This window comes from Anopheles coluzzii, chromosome 2 (assembly GCF_943734685.1).
Source record: "Anopheles coluzzii chromosome 2, AcolN3, whole genome shotgun sequence".
NCBI lineage: Eukaryota > Metazoa > Arthropoda > Insecta > Diptera > Culicidae > Anopheles > Anopheles coluzzii.
In genome coordinates, this window is record NC_064670.1 from 85930875 (window position 1) to 85943588 (window position 12714).

At 39.3% G+C, this 12714-nt stretch overlaps 3 protein-coding genes across 4 annotated transcripts in view; all 3 read left to right on the forward strand.

Moving 5' to 3' along the window:
- LOC120951281 (uncharacterized) overlaps window positions 1-5050 on the forward strand; it is a 30417-nt gene extending 25367 nt beyond the window's left edge. For both annotated transcript variants that reach the window (XM_040369884.2, XM_040369883.2), the window contains exon 3: window positions 3319-5050. In XM_040369884.2, the coding sequence (XP_040225818.2) occupies window positions 3319-4515 (1197 nt within the window). In that variant the 3' untranslated portion in view covers window positions 4516-5050. The remainder of the gene's footprint in view (window positions 1-3318) is intronic.
- Window positions 1-12714, forward strand: part of LOC120949177 (carbonic anhydrase 2) — a 221145-nt gene that overhangs the window by 170583 nt on the left and 37848 nt on the right. The gene's annotated exons all lie outside the window — the stretch shown is intronic.
- On the forward strand, window positions 9719-10683 carry LOC120952318 (serine protease SP24D-like). Its single transcript, XM_040371594.2, has 2 exons — window positions 9719-9993; window positions 10079-10683. Exons 1-2 carry the CDS (start codon window positions 9764-9766, stop codon window positions 10587-10589), a joined length of 741 nt encoding a protein of 246 aa, XP_040227528.2. The 5' UTR covers window positions 9719-9763; the 3' UTR covers window positions 10590-10683.

Genomic DNA, 12714 nt, shown 5'->3' on the forward strand with positions numbered 1-12714 from the left:
GCGTGAATATTACGCTTCCTGTTCCTGCGTTGCGTGATGAGCGTGATGTGCTGCGGGTACTCCTTCTCAGGAGCAGGAGAATTTTTAATGACAAAAGCTCCAGAGCCATGGAGTAATGAAATGCATTGTGATAATAATATCTTCGTCTTCTCTGGGCGGTTAGAGCTGGGAGTTAGCCTGCTTTACTCCTCTCCTAGTCAGTTTTATGTGCGTTCTCCGTTACACGTGATCAGTAATCGGGGAGAATATTATGTATTCCAGGGTTTTGGGAATAAACTGCAAGCGGCGACCCGTTGATGTGCGGCGCATACATTACACCAACCCAACACCCATGTTCTCATCCTTCCACCACGAGAATATGTTCAATTCGAAGCCTCAGGAAGTGGTGTGGTGGCAAGTAAGCGTTTGTCAGCGATTGATCACGCGAGTTTTGTTTTTCATTTTCAGTCTTTTTATCAGCTGGAAGAGGGAATTTGTGGCAAGTAGGTGCTGGTAAGGGAAGACGAAATTATGAATATTGATGGGTGTGCTGAATATGTTAAATCCATGAATACATGTTTGCTTGGAGATGAGAAATTTCCTTATCACCTCAGTACGATCGACAAAAGGGAATGAGTTTTTTGGGTTTGTGTTTTTTTAAGATGCCGAAAAGGCGCGCCACTCGAGCCTAGACGAATATGTATCGTTTATCGTGATGATCGAAATCGACTGTTTATTAGTTGCTGATGACTTGTGATATTCATTTCTTATTGCATTTAAAGTGTTGTACTCAATTTGTTTGAAAAGATGGCATCTTAGCTCAGCAGAAATGGAAATTAACACTTTTGGTGATAAATAGTGAGAAATAAGATAGTTAAAATTAGTACTAACTACATATCTCTTGGTACAGTTCTCAATGCCAGACTCAGCTCCCACTAGCTATGGTGTGGTTAAATCAAAGTCAAATACCTAATCAGAACGGGGGTAAAGTAAAACATCTCTAGGAGGGTTTTACTTACGTGTTAATACAAGTCACGACTCAAGCAGTGATCATTATCAGTCAAGTAAAACAGGAAGCTATTCCCTATGTGCTCTTTCTTGCTTTCGACGCACTGGTGATCCTTCAGATGGTAAAAATAAGTAAGCATTTCTACATCAATTGTGGTTGGTGTTACAAGGAAGGAGACAGATCTGATAATGTGGATGAAATAAAATCGAATTTTCGTTTATGCATGCACACTAGCATCTGTAACCATAGATAACAATACTCCTTTTAGAACTAGTTAATGAAATCAAATTAAAAACTAATTAACAATTACACAATCATGTTTTCTTAATTATGTTACCATTTCGGTTGTATTTTCAATCTTCTTCCCTTGTAACCCCTATGTAATTTTTTGTCCTGGACATTCTATACCCTTATTCTTCTCATTGAGCTCAAAAACCGTTATCCGAATAGACATGCTTTTACCACAAATGATCTTGGCTTTCAGTGAAGGGGGCACGGTCCATTCGGGTATTGAACATACGACGGGCATCCACAGTTTCTCGAAAAGAATTTTAATTAAATTTTAATTAGACTAACTTTTTGTAAGACTAGCTTGGTAGGACGGTACCGTAGTACAGTCGTCATTTTGTACGACTCAATAACATGCGCGTCATGGGTTCAAGCCTCATATAGACGAACCGTCCCCCCGTAACACGGACTGACTATTCGGCTGCTTACTAAATACGTCTCGTAAGCCTTTATAGACCGGCATGTAGGCACGTAGGACGTTACGCCGAGTAAAAGAATGGTAAATCAAGATTAAATTGTCCAATACCAATCACTTGGCATGAAAGATCAATGTTTATAGTTTTTGAGAACTATGGCGAGCCTATAAAACGGATTGTAATTCTAGTTTATATTCCAAATCACTCAGTTTTGATTGGCAATGATCACAGTGTCCATAAAGCAGTGGTGCACAAATTGTTGATATCCTATTTTATATATATTTTCCCACCACTATGGCATTTTGCTAATGTTGAAATGTTATTCTAAAGCATTGTTTCTATTACATCTATGATGTGAAACATTTAATTACAATGTACTGGCAGGTTAATGGCAAGTGAATATGTCTTACGTGAATCGAACTTGTTATGAACAACGAAACAAAGACTACGCAATGTTACAATATTATTGTGTTTTGACACGATATTTACACAAATTTTTAATACAAAAGTCTTATTATTGAATATCTACCGTTCTAAAATAATGATAATGCAAGAGACGTTTTCTATTAAAAAATAAAGCATATTAGTTTCTAAGTAGATCTTATCAGCTGTTGAAACAAGGTTTAACTGAACTAAGGCTCCGCTATTAAATGGTACGATTATATCAGCATCCAATATTGGCAGCTTTCGTTGATGCCACACGTAATACAATCCGATGAGTGTTGTTGTTGCCTGCATACCAACTATAGTCACGGTGAATATGATACCGCGCGTGGCATATCTATCTACTTGATACTGAAGAATATGACGTGGTATGTATGGTTCAGACACTCACCGCATACCATTGATTGCATAGTTTCATTAGTCATTGGGAAATATCGATCGCGGTATTTGTTCCACTAGAAAATTATCTTTGAGATTTCTAGCAGACTGGTGATTTTGTTTGTTTTTATTGTGCATTTGAGTGTGTCTGTAAAGCGATCCCAAGTTTGTGGTTAAATTGCTTTGAGAGCAGAATCTTATCAAAATAATGTTGGTAAATGATGTTGAGCATGTTCATGAATTTGTATTTTTGTAAAATCTGTTGTACGTATTACCTGTATCTATATTATGTAACACATAATATAAGCGTGGTCGAGTAAAAATGATGGTTAACAGCGCTAATTACTAATAATATTTTTGTACTTATTCGAAAACATTATTTTTAATTTTCTATCTCAAGGTTTTTGAATCTGAAATACGAAGAAACGATATCAAAGGCGACCCGCTTAATCTACAAACTAGAAAGTATTATCTTTGCAATAAAGTTTGTAATCCCGCCGTAAAATAATCGATGAAACTGCTACCGAGGTTTTTTAATAGATAACAGATAGTGAGATAATACGATAATCTACATTATGTTACATTGTAGACTTTGTTACATTTGTGCGCAAACATGACATAATCAATGATATAACATGACACACAAAAAATTCGTAAGATGATTTCGTAGAATTTGCTTAGAAACATGTAACATTAGGATGTAACATACAATACAAATACAATTTGAAGTAACAAAAAAACGAAACATAGATTTATGAAAACTGATTGGTTTATTTGTTTATTTTGTTTTATTTTTTGTTTTAGGATCGATTCTCACCAACGTCCCCGCAGAAACCTTCGCGCATCGACTGGGGTCGGATAGAGAAAGTCTGTGGCCCGGTACCTATCTATCTGAAGAATCTGCTAAAGATGTGCGGCTATGAGGCGGAAAGCAGTCTGCGAAATTTGAATGACGATGACTTCATTGATATGGAGCGTTTCGCTCGGGAAGAGCTTATCCACCTGGTACCGGCGACACAGTTCTACTTCCACATCTTCTGCAGCGATCCGGCACGCGAGTTTCGGCTCGTTCCTGGCCACCGTAAGCTGCTGCTGCAGATAAGCGCGTATCTCAACTACACCAAGGTGGCTAGTGAAATACAACGGCCAGAACCGGCGCTCCGTCTACCCGCCGACCTGACGATACAGCGTGAGCGTGAGCGCGAACATCGGCTACTTTTAGCTCAGCAGCAACATCAGCAGCAGCAACAGCATCAGAAAGAACAACAGCACCAGCAGAAAGAGCACCAGCAGCAAAAGGAGCAGCAGCAACTTTTGCAGCAACAGCAGCAGCTGCTGCAAGAAGTCGTCCGAATGCATCAGCAACCGCTGACAGAGATACAAGAGCAGATGCTGTCCGAGATGAAAATGTCGCACAAAAACTCACCACTCGCATTCGAGCAGGCAACCGTGTTCCCTCCGCTCAGCGACGAGGAGCGCATCAAGAAGATTCAGGGCTGCATTGTCAAGCTGATCGACATGTGGAGCGAAAAGCAACCCATTAAGCTGCAGATCACGGAGGAAATGATCAACGTGACCTACGAGACCAACGGCTACAACGCATTCATTAAGTGTCCCATGTGCGCGGTGCAGATAAAGGTGTCGAAGCTGCCAACGAAGAAGGGCGATCGGTTTGTGATCTCCAACTTCTCGAAGCATATCATCAAGATGCATTTTTCTCAGCTTAGTGACGGGGCTGGAGGGGGTGGGGGAGGCGCAGGCGGAAATGGTGTCGGTGGGCATGCGGGATCGGTTGGCTCGGAGCGACATCTAAGCATGGATAATGTGTCTTCCTACTATGGAGGGGAGAATTCGGACAGCAACACGTACCCGTACGATGACTATGGGTCGGGTAAACGGCCAAAGCTGGACGAGGACGATGATGAGATGGATCCGGTGCCACCACATTTGCTGCATCCGTATGTGAGCATTAAGGACGAAATTATCGATCTGGACGCGTAGCAGCTTGTGCCGAGGTACGGTTGTACTTTGTCGTCGCTAAATCGCACGAGAACGGTTGCTCGTGTCGAAAGCGAAAAAAGACGTTGAGCGTAAAGATGAGACATATGAACGATAGCGCTTAAGCCAATTTTTCCATTCCTCAATCAAACCAAATAGCCTCTCTTAGCTTGTTGACTCTCATAGAATAACTGCATTATTTCTTAGAATAAGTTAGGCTGTTAGATTTTAAACAACACAAAGGTTTAACTTGCCGTGAATTGTTTCGCAATGATGGTTACGATTAAACCAAAATAGCTGTTTTATTTACTAGCAATTATTTGGTGGAACTGTTTGCAGTCAAGCTAGGACGAAGTGGCATGAGAAAAGACTTAATTTTGGAACCGTAATGGCTGATATGAAGTGAATTTACCGTTTTACACGGGATAGCTAGCGAACGTCGTAGGTAGGTTGATAGGAAATGGTGTAAATAAGAGATGAGTTAAATTATACTAGTAAATGATGAATAAATACAAACATATATGTTCTACACATTGCATGTTGGGATATGAAAAGCAGTTTCCTTTAATATTGCGTAAAAACTACGATGTTTTTTTCTTTTCAAACACAAATTACAAACCAATACAAACTGGCCAACGAACCCTACCCAACAGAAAGCTAACAAGTTGCACACAAAGGTGTGTCTTGTATGCAAGCTTGTATTGAAACTCTCTGATATACGGTTGACCATATTTATTGCTGCATTTTTTCACTTTTGATTACAGAAACCAAAAAAAAACAATTGATATCGCATTATGATTTCATTACAATCGCACAACATAAACTTTAACAATTAATATATCGTCAACAAGGCGATCTGCTGTGCTTTTTGTACAGTGAGCTTTGGTAAGCTTTTTTCGTGCAATAATTTTCAATTGCATGAAAGGGTTTTTTCGAATTTGGTAAACCAAACAAAGTGCAACACCGTGAAACCTGGATAAGAAAGAATCCTAAAACCATCGTCTGGCCTTTTTTTCAGGATAAAGTAAAACCAACAACGGATCATGTCGGAACCGGGCGCGTTCATTGATCAGATTGATTTATGGATAAAACTACGGATGTTTATTTTTTAATAATTCAACAACTTTAGCAGTATTTGGGGAAACTGAGAAAGGGAATGCGAAATGAAGGGCTGGGAAGGGATAATGGCTCATTCTCGGAATGATATAAAAATTCTTGCTAATTGAGAATGTTTTTTATGCAGTTTCATTGCAAGAATTTTCAAACTGTTGAATTGAAAGAAACATAATAAATTAAAGTAAGTACTACCTTATTTCTATTTAATTATTTTAATATTGTTCTATTATCTCTGATTACAGTAAAACGCAGTTATTCGTAAGGTCGCAGATGTGGATTGACTTATCTTGATTGAAAATTAATAGTTTGTTTAAGTGATTGGGAATGAATTGGAGGACTTTTGAAATAGAAAATGAGCTACAATGAAGAAATAAAAAATATAAAAAGTAAAAGGATTTTTGAATATCTAGTTTTAATCGTCAAGGATTTTTTGGGGATATTTTTTAAGAATTATGTTGAATTAAATGAATATCATCAAACGATCTTCATCGATCGAAGCTATGAACTTTTGTTCTCGATCGTACATGTTGAATGGTTGATGAGGATGGTGAACATGCCGATCTGTTCTCTTTCTGTATTATTTTATGTCTAATAGCTTTAGTACGGATGAATGATTGAGCACAGCCAGTAACCGACCAGTTTGTTGGGCTAGAGCCGCAAGAATCGACTGCTAGATTAACTCCGGCTGTTATTTATTTTAATTATTTCTCAATTTTAATTTAATAAAACTTAACTTCTTCTTCTTCTTTGGCTCAACAACCGATGTCGGTCAAGGCCTGCCTGTACCCACTTATGGGCTTGGCTTCCAGTGACTAATTGATTCCCCCCATAGCAGGATAGTCAGTCCTACGTATGGTGGCGCGGTCTATTTGGGGATTGAACCCATGACGGGCATGTTGTTAAGTCGTACGAGTTGACGACTGTACTACGAGACCGGCATATCGAGCGGGTGCAGCGATCGTTCACCAGGTTTGCTATATGTAAAATCCTGGGTAGATTGTCCTCCCCCATACCTCCTTACGAGGACAGGTGTCGGCAGCTTGGCCTGGAACTATTGGAAAACCGCCGTTCTCATGCCCAGTCCACCTTTATTGCCGCATTACTCCTTGGTAATATTGATTCTCCTTCCCTTCTTTCTTCTATCCCTTTCTACGCCCCTAACCGTGTTCTTCGAAACCGCCCTCCCCTAGTGATCCCTTCCCGCCGAACTGCAGTGGGCCGTAATGACCCCCTTCTTCGTGCAATTCGTCGATTTAACTGTGTATACTCTATGTTTGATTTCAACCTTCCCTTATCCTCTTTCCGATCCCGCATCAGAACCCTCCATAATCCCGTGCTGCCTTAATTTTTAATTTTTAAATTTTAGATTCTAATTTCTAAAAAAAAAATTTTTCAAATTTTTGATAATTTGTGTTAATTTTTGTTAGGTTAGGAACATAGGTAATAAGTATTATTTAAGCATTTGTGTAACCAAAAGGTAGACAAATAAATATGAATATGAATATGAATATGAATATGAATAACTACAAGCCAGGTAGCGGAACTTGGGGCAAGTGTGCCACCTTAAGCATTTCAAGTTATAACTCATTAAAACATGTTTTTCAAAAGCCGATTTCAATCTCATAACCATTTTACATCTATTTCCTCACTTATAAATGAGTTTCGCTTGAAAAAAGTGCAAACAAAACAGTTTTTGAAGTGTTTTAAAAAGGATCCAAAAAGACGTTCTTTTTTGGGCTATGGGGCAAGAGTGCCACTCGTATGGGGCAAGATGGCCATCTGGTTAAAATAACCGTATTTCTTAGATAATTGGAAATTATTACGTTTGTACCACTAGTGTATGTATTCCTACATGTATTTAGTCACCAATGAACCCTTTTTGACCACCAATTGTACCACAATATGGTTTGTTACTGTTCTGTTTTTCTGGCGTGGAATCCGCTCACAATAGCGCACCATTCCGCAGCACGCTACAACAATGTTTACATTTTTGACAGCTCGCGCCTATGAAAGATGGTGGCACACTTGCCCCAAACAGAGATGGCACACTTGCCCCAAAAGTTGTAACTTTTTTGAAATTGAATTTTTCAGTGACAAAAAAAAAGTTTTTTTCAACTAACCCCACAAAAAATTACACGTTTTCTCAGCTATACGGTGGTGTAAATATTTTCTCGGTTGATTGTTCGCATGATTTTTGAGAGCTTATTTGGTTGGATTAAAAAATTATAATATTCTGCTCTATTTTGAAACTCAATATAAATAAGTTCAAAACAATGGGAAATATCGATTGGTCTATATGAAATTAGGCTCAGAATACTTAGTCATTGGAAAGCAACCAACTGTATACACAATTGATCATTAAACTAAAGTTTTTAAGGAAAAATGCTTGGTGGCACTCTTGCCCCGTATGGCACACTTGCCCCAAATTCCGCTAGGTCAAACTTGAATGTAGTTGGCGTAAGAGCGTCGAACCGTTGACGGTCCCGAACCCCTATCGCTTGGGGTGTTTTGATTTCGAGGTAGGGTAAATGTACCAATAGTGGTGCAATTTGTAGAGGTACCGATGTGTTTTAATGGATTTAAAGTGTCAGGAAGGACAATTTCTGAATATTTTAACACATAGCAATTCGAATATGTTTTATCTTCGCAATCGCAACCATTTTTATCACGAAACACATCAAATTTACGAAAAAATACATATTTTTGTGATTGCTTCGTTGTACCTATAATGGTGGTATGGTTCCTATAGTCGTCGTATTGTGTTCCTATAGTGGTGGTAAACAAGGATGCCTCAAAACAGTGTATAATATCAATATAACTTAGTTTTGAAGATGTTTTCGTGTGAATAGCAACGATTACTGCCATAATATTGGTTTCTTGCGTAATTTGATCGTAAAAAATGTATAAATTTGATTGATGAAACTATTCACTAAAGTACTGCATCACACCTGTCATCAACCAACACCCGGAAGAGTGTGCTTGATTTGAAGTCAATTTTTCATTCAGCCAGATAAGCGAATTTTGGCCTGTTTTTGGTAAATTACGTACAGAAAACTCATTTTTGTTGCTTATTTTAATGAAAACAGTACGACATGTCAAAAATGTCGTCGAAAAAAATCTAAAATTAGCTGTTTTTATTGATTTTAGAACTAGGACCACTATAGGAACATGCCTGTTTTGTGTACCTATAATGGCACTATGGTAAAAAACACTTAAAAATGCATAAATATGGTCAAAATGCAAATAATTTTAGTAAAACAATAACATTCCATAACAGTCATGTTGAAAAACTAGTAATTGCGTGGGTATGTGATCATTTAGAACGTTAACAGAAATATGAGTTTCGTTATGAAATCCTAAGGATTTTGGAAAAATGGTGACTCATTTCACAAAATAATGGATTTTTCGGTCACTAAGAAACGGAATGGCCCCATTTAACTTTTAAACCCTTTGTAAAAGGCTAAAGAACATTTCACACTAACTTAAATAACTTAAATACTTTTAGTTTGCCCTATGAACCGCATTTTAGAGCAATAGCACCACTATTGGTACTACCACCACTATAGGTACATTTACCCTAGCATACGGTGTAAATGGAAACGTAACGATTAACATTTTTGCGATCGGCTTGGCCGTAGGGCTCGAAACTCTTAGATAATCGAAACCGACTTTGGCTTTTGAAGTGGGCTGTTGAACAGACAATCGGATTTTCCCTTAGAATTTAATACTTAAAATAAAGCTCAGATAGAATTAGAATCTCGCGACTACATTAGCTTTACATTGTCCTAATCTGTCATTAATCATAATCTCTTCAAATCGGTTCAAGTAAATGAGCAATATCTTTAAGATTTTTCTTTGCACTTTAAATTAGTACTGCGCTTTCTAGCGGCAAATAATTGCGTACCCCGTTTACTTACGCGAGAACGAGAGCCACTTGAAAGGGATGTGCATGGGTAAGCGTTGAAGTGCGCTCTGAAGTGCGTGGGAAAGGCTGAAGTAGAAGAACAAGAGGAATTCCCGCCGCATTGATGACGGTTGCTTATCAGCTGGCAGTGCTTGCCGGCCGAAGAGATATAAAAAAGGTCTAGCGGCGAGGCAAAATCTCATTCCCTTACCGCAAAGTACATCCATCAAGATGGTTCGCCGTAGTTCGGTCGTGGTTGGTCTGGTTTTGGTTGCGTTCCTGGGCACGGTACTGTCCGTACCAATCTGGAACCGCATCGTCGGCGGGCAATTGGCTGAAGACACCCAAATGCCGTACCAGATTGCGCTCTTCTACCAAGGCAGCTTCCGGTGCGGTGGCTCGATCATTGGAGATCGCCACGTCCTGACGGCGGCCCATTGCGTAATGGATGACGATGTGCTGTAAGTATACACTCGATGCCGTACCGGGGTCGTTTGCAGAAAAGATGGATTCGATTTAATTGTAATGATGGAAACCTTTTTCCAGCCTCCCGGCGTTCAAGTTTGGTGTTCATGCCGGGTCCGCACACTTGAACGCCGGTGGTAAGCTGTTCAAGGTTCGGGCAGTGTACCCGCACGAGGGCTACGGCAACTTCCAGCACGATATCGCCGTGATGGAGATGAAAGAACCGTTTGCCTTTGACAAGTACATCCAGCCCATCGAGCTGATGGATCAGGAGGTTCCCCTCGGCGGTGAAGTGGTGATTTCTGGTTACGGACGCGTCGGTAGCAACGGACCCGTCTCGCCCGCGCTGCTCTACACGTCGATGTTTGTGGTGGAGGACGAAAACTGCAACTCGATCAGCGAGGGTTTGATGTGCATCGATAAGGAGGGTAGCTACGGTGCGTGCAATGGCGATTCGGGCGGCCCGGCCGTATACGATGGCAAGCTGGCCGGTGTGGCCAACTTCATCATTGACCAATGTGGTGGAAACTTTGCCGATGGTTATGCCAAGGTGTCCTTCTATCTAGACTGGATTCGTCAATTCCTGGAGTAAGCTGCCATTTGCAAGTGTTTCCCTTAAGGGGAGAACGGCGAGTGAGTTTGGTTAAGCAGGCAAGGGAATAAAGTGTGGCGAAGTGATGCATATATACAGGTCGTACTTTTATACAATTTCTGTAACTTTATTACAAAGAAAACGGGCTCGGTTGATTGATGTTCAATTTGGTAAAATGTTCGCACGATTTGGAAAATATTGAATTAAAGTAAGTGTAATGTAATAGCCCCTACCACAGCGGAAATTGTATTGTAACATCTTTTCAGAGCTGTTGTGATACAACCAGGCAAATACGTTTACCTACAATTCTAAGAAGGCAAAGGCAATGTAAAAAGAAAAAAAGTTGCTTCTGCGAAGGATGACAAAAGTAGTACCGAAACAAATACAAACAACCAACCATCCAACTTTTCAACATTTTTACCACAATGTTCACGGGATCAGCTGGGTAAAAAATGTTTAATTCAGTTGTTAAAAAGGTTGTTTGTAGATTGACACATTTACAAGGCTGTACAACAACGTTTCTTTTTGAACATACATAAGCTATTTCGATAAAACCAAACTAAACGACTACATTCTCTACAAACTACTGTGCTTTGTTTTCAAGTATCACTAGAGACCATCATGAATGGGACATGTATAAAACATTCTATCTACCAGTTGTGAAACCACTTCAAACGGACATAAATGTTAAGCCCGAAGCAAACGGCATGGTATGGATTGAATCGCTACTGTAACTGTAGAGTGAAGATTGTTACTATCAGTTCACTTCAAAGCGCACACCTACAGCGTTTGAGGGGGTTGCCTGCAGCTTGGTTGCGGTTCTGGTACTGGGTTGATGATGAGCAGCAGAATGTTCGATAATTTAGAGTTCGGTATCTTGAGGGAATGGTGGTCGAAAATAATGCAGCATAGAATGTCTTCATTACGACGACAGTGTGTTTGCTGAAGAGTAAAGTGTTGTCGGACATTAAGACCGAGTGTTTGTGTCTTAAATAATGTATGGGAATACTAAGAGGATGTGGTCGATTTTTGAATGAAAATTTTGTTGCAATAGTTGATAGTTGGTGATACAATACTTTGGATTTAAGTGTATAGGACAGATCAGTGTTGAATTTTTTGAAAACTTGTGCCGCATTCACGAAATTCGTAACGAATTCAGTGTTCTGGGAATAAAAAAAGGATACAAGGTCTTTGAATTCTGGTTTGATTTCGTTCGAAGAAAGTCATGTAGCCTTTGAGTCTGTAGCAACGCTGTTTGAAAGTGATTTGAAGAGACTTGTGGGATACTTGTCAGGTTGTTCTTTGCAGACTTCAAAAAAATTCATTTTAATGCCACTTTGTATAATATTTATTTCACCTATTTTATTTATTCATTCAATACATTTTATCTTGAATTGCTTCATCTTGAATGTTAAACCGTTTAGCTTTAGCCAATGTGGAAAGCTACTCAGTCGCATCAGCTGACTAGAGGAAAACGAACCACAGTGAAACATTTACCGAATATTTGCGGAGACGCAAACAGCAGTGGGTCACAGGAACGTTGTAATTAAACAGGTGGTACAATTCGTAATTGTAATTGAAATTCCTTGAAAGCCTCAAGTGTTCTAAGGAAGAGGTAATTGGTTGCGTTATGCGCATGGTGTGATCGGAAGATCAAACGAAACGCTCGTCAACATCGAGGGAAAAGAGCCAAGGATTGAGGCATACTCTCTAACCAACTCATGGCAACACTTGCTAATACTTGCCCTGTTTGCTACACTTACACGTTATGCATTTTAAGGGTTTTTTTTTATTTTCTCTGCAACTGTTTCAGTTGAGTGCAGATGACCAGTTGAGATGCAGAAGGTTTGGTTTAATAATTTCTTCAGAGAATGAGAATATTTTCAAAACTGCCTATGCTGTTAAGAGGTCTTTATAACAAACATGATAAAACAGTATGAAACAATTATTTTTTGTTAATTCTAGTACAAACTCCATCCACTTTTATAGGGTATAGCAGTGGTATCCAACCTGAGGTCCGTGGAGTTAACAGACGTGGTCCGCGAAGGAATTTATATTTGAAAAAGAAAAGCTTATTTCCTTACAAATCGTGCATTTTTTTCCCCAGAATAAAGATTAAATTTTC

What these genes read in the sequence shown, in the direction of transcription:
- LOC120952318 (XM_040371594.2), top strand. Translation starts at nt 9,764, where the DNA reads ATGGTTCGCCGTAGTTCGGTCGTGGTTGGTCTGGTTTTGGTTGCGTTC. An exon ending in GTAATGGATGACGATGTGCT is followed by an intron (nt 9,994 to 10,078) that starts GTAAGTATACAC and finishes ACCTTTTTCCAG; the next exon opens with CCTCCCGGCGTTCAAGTTTG.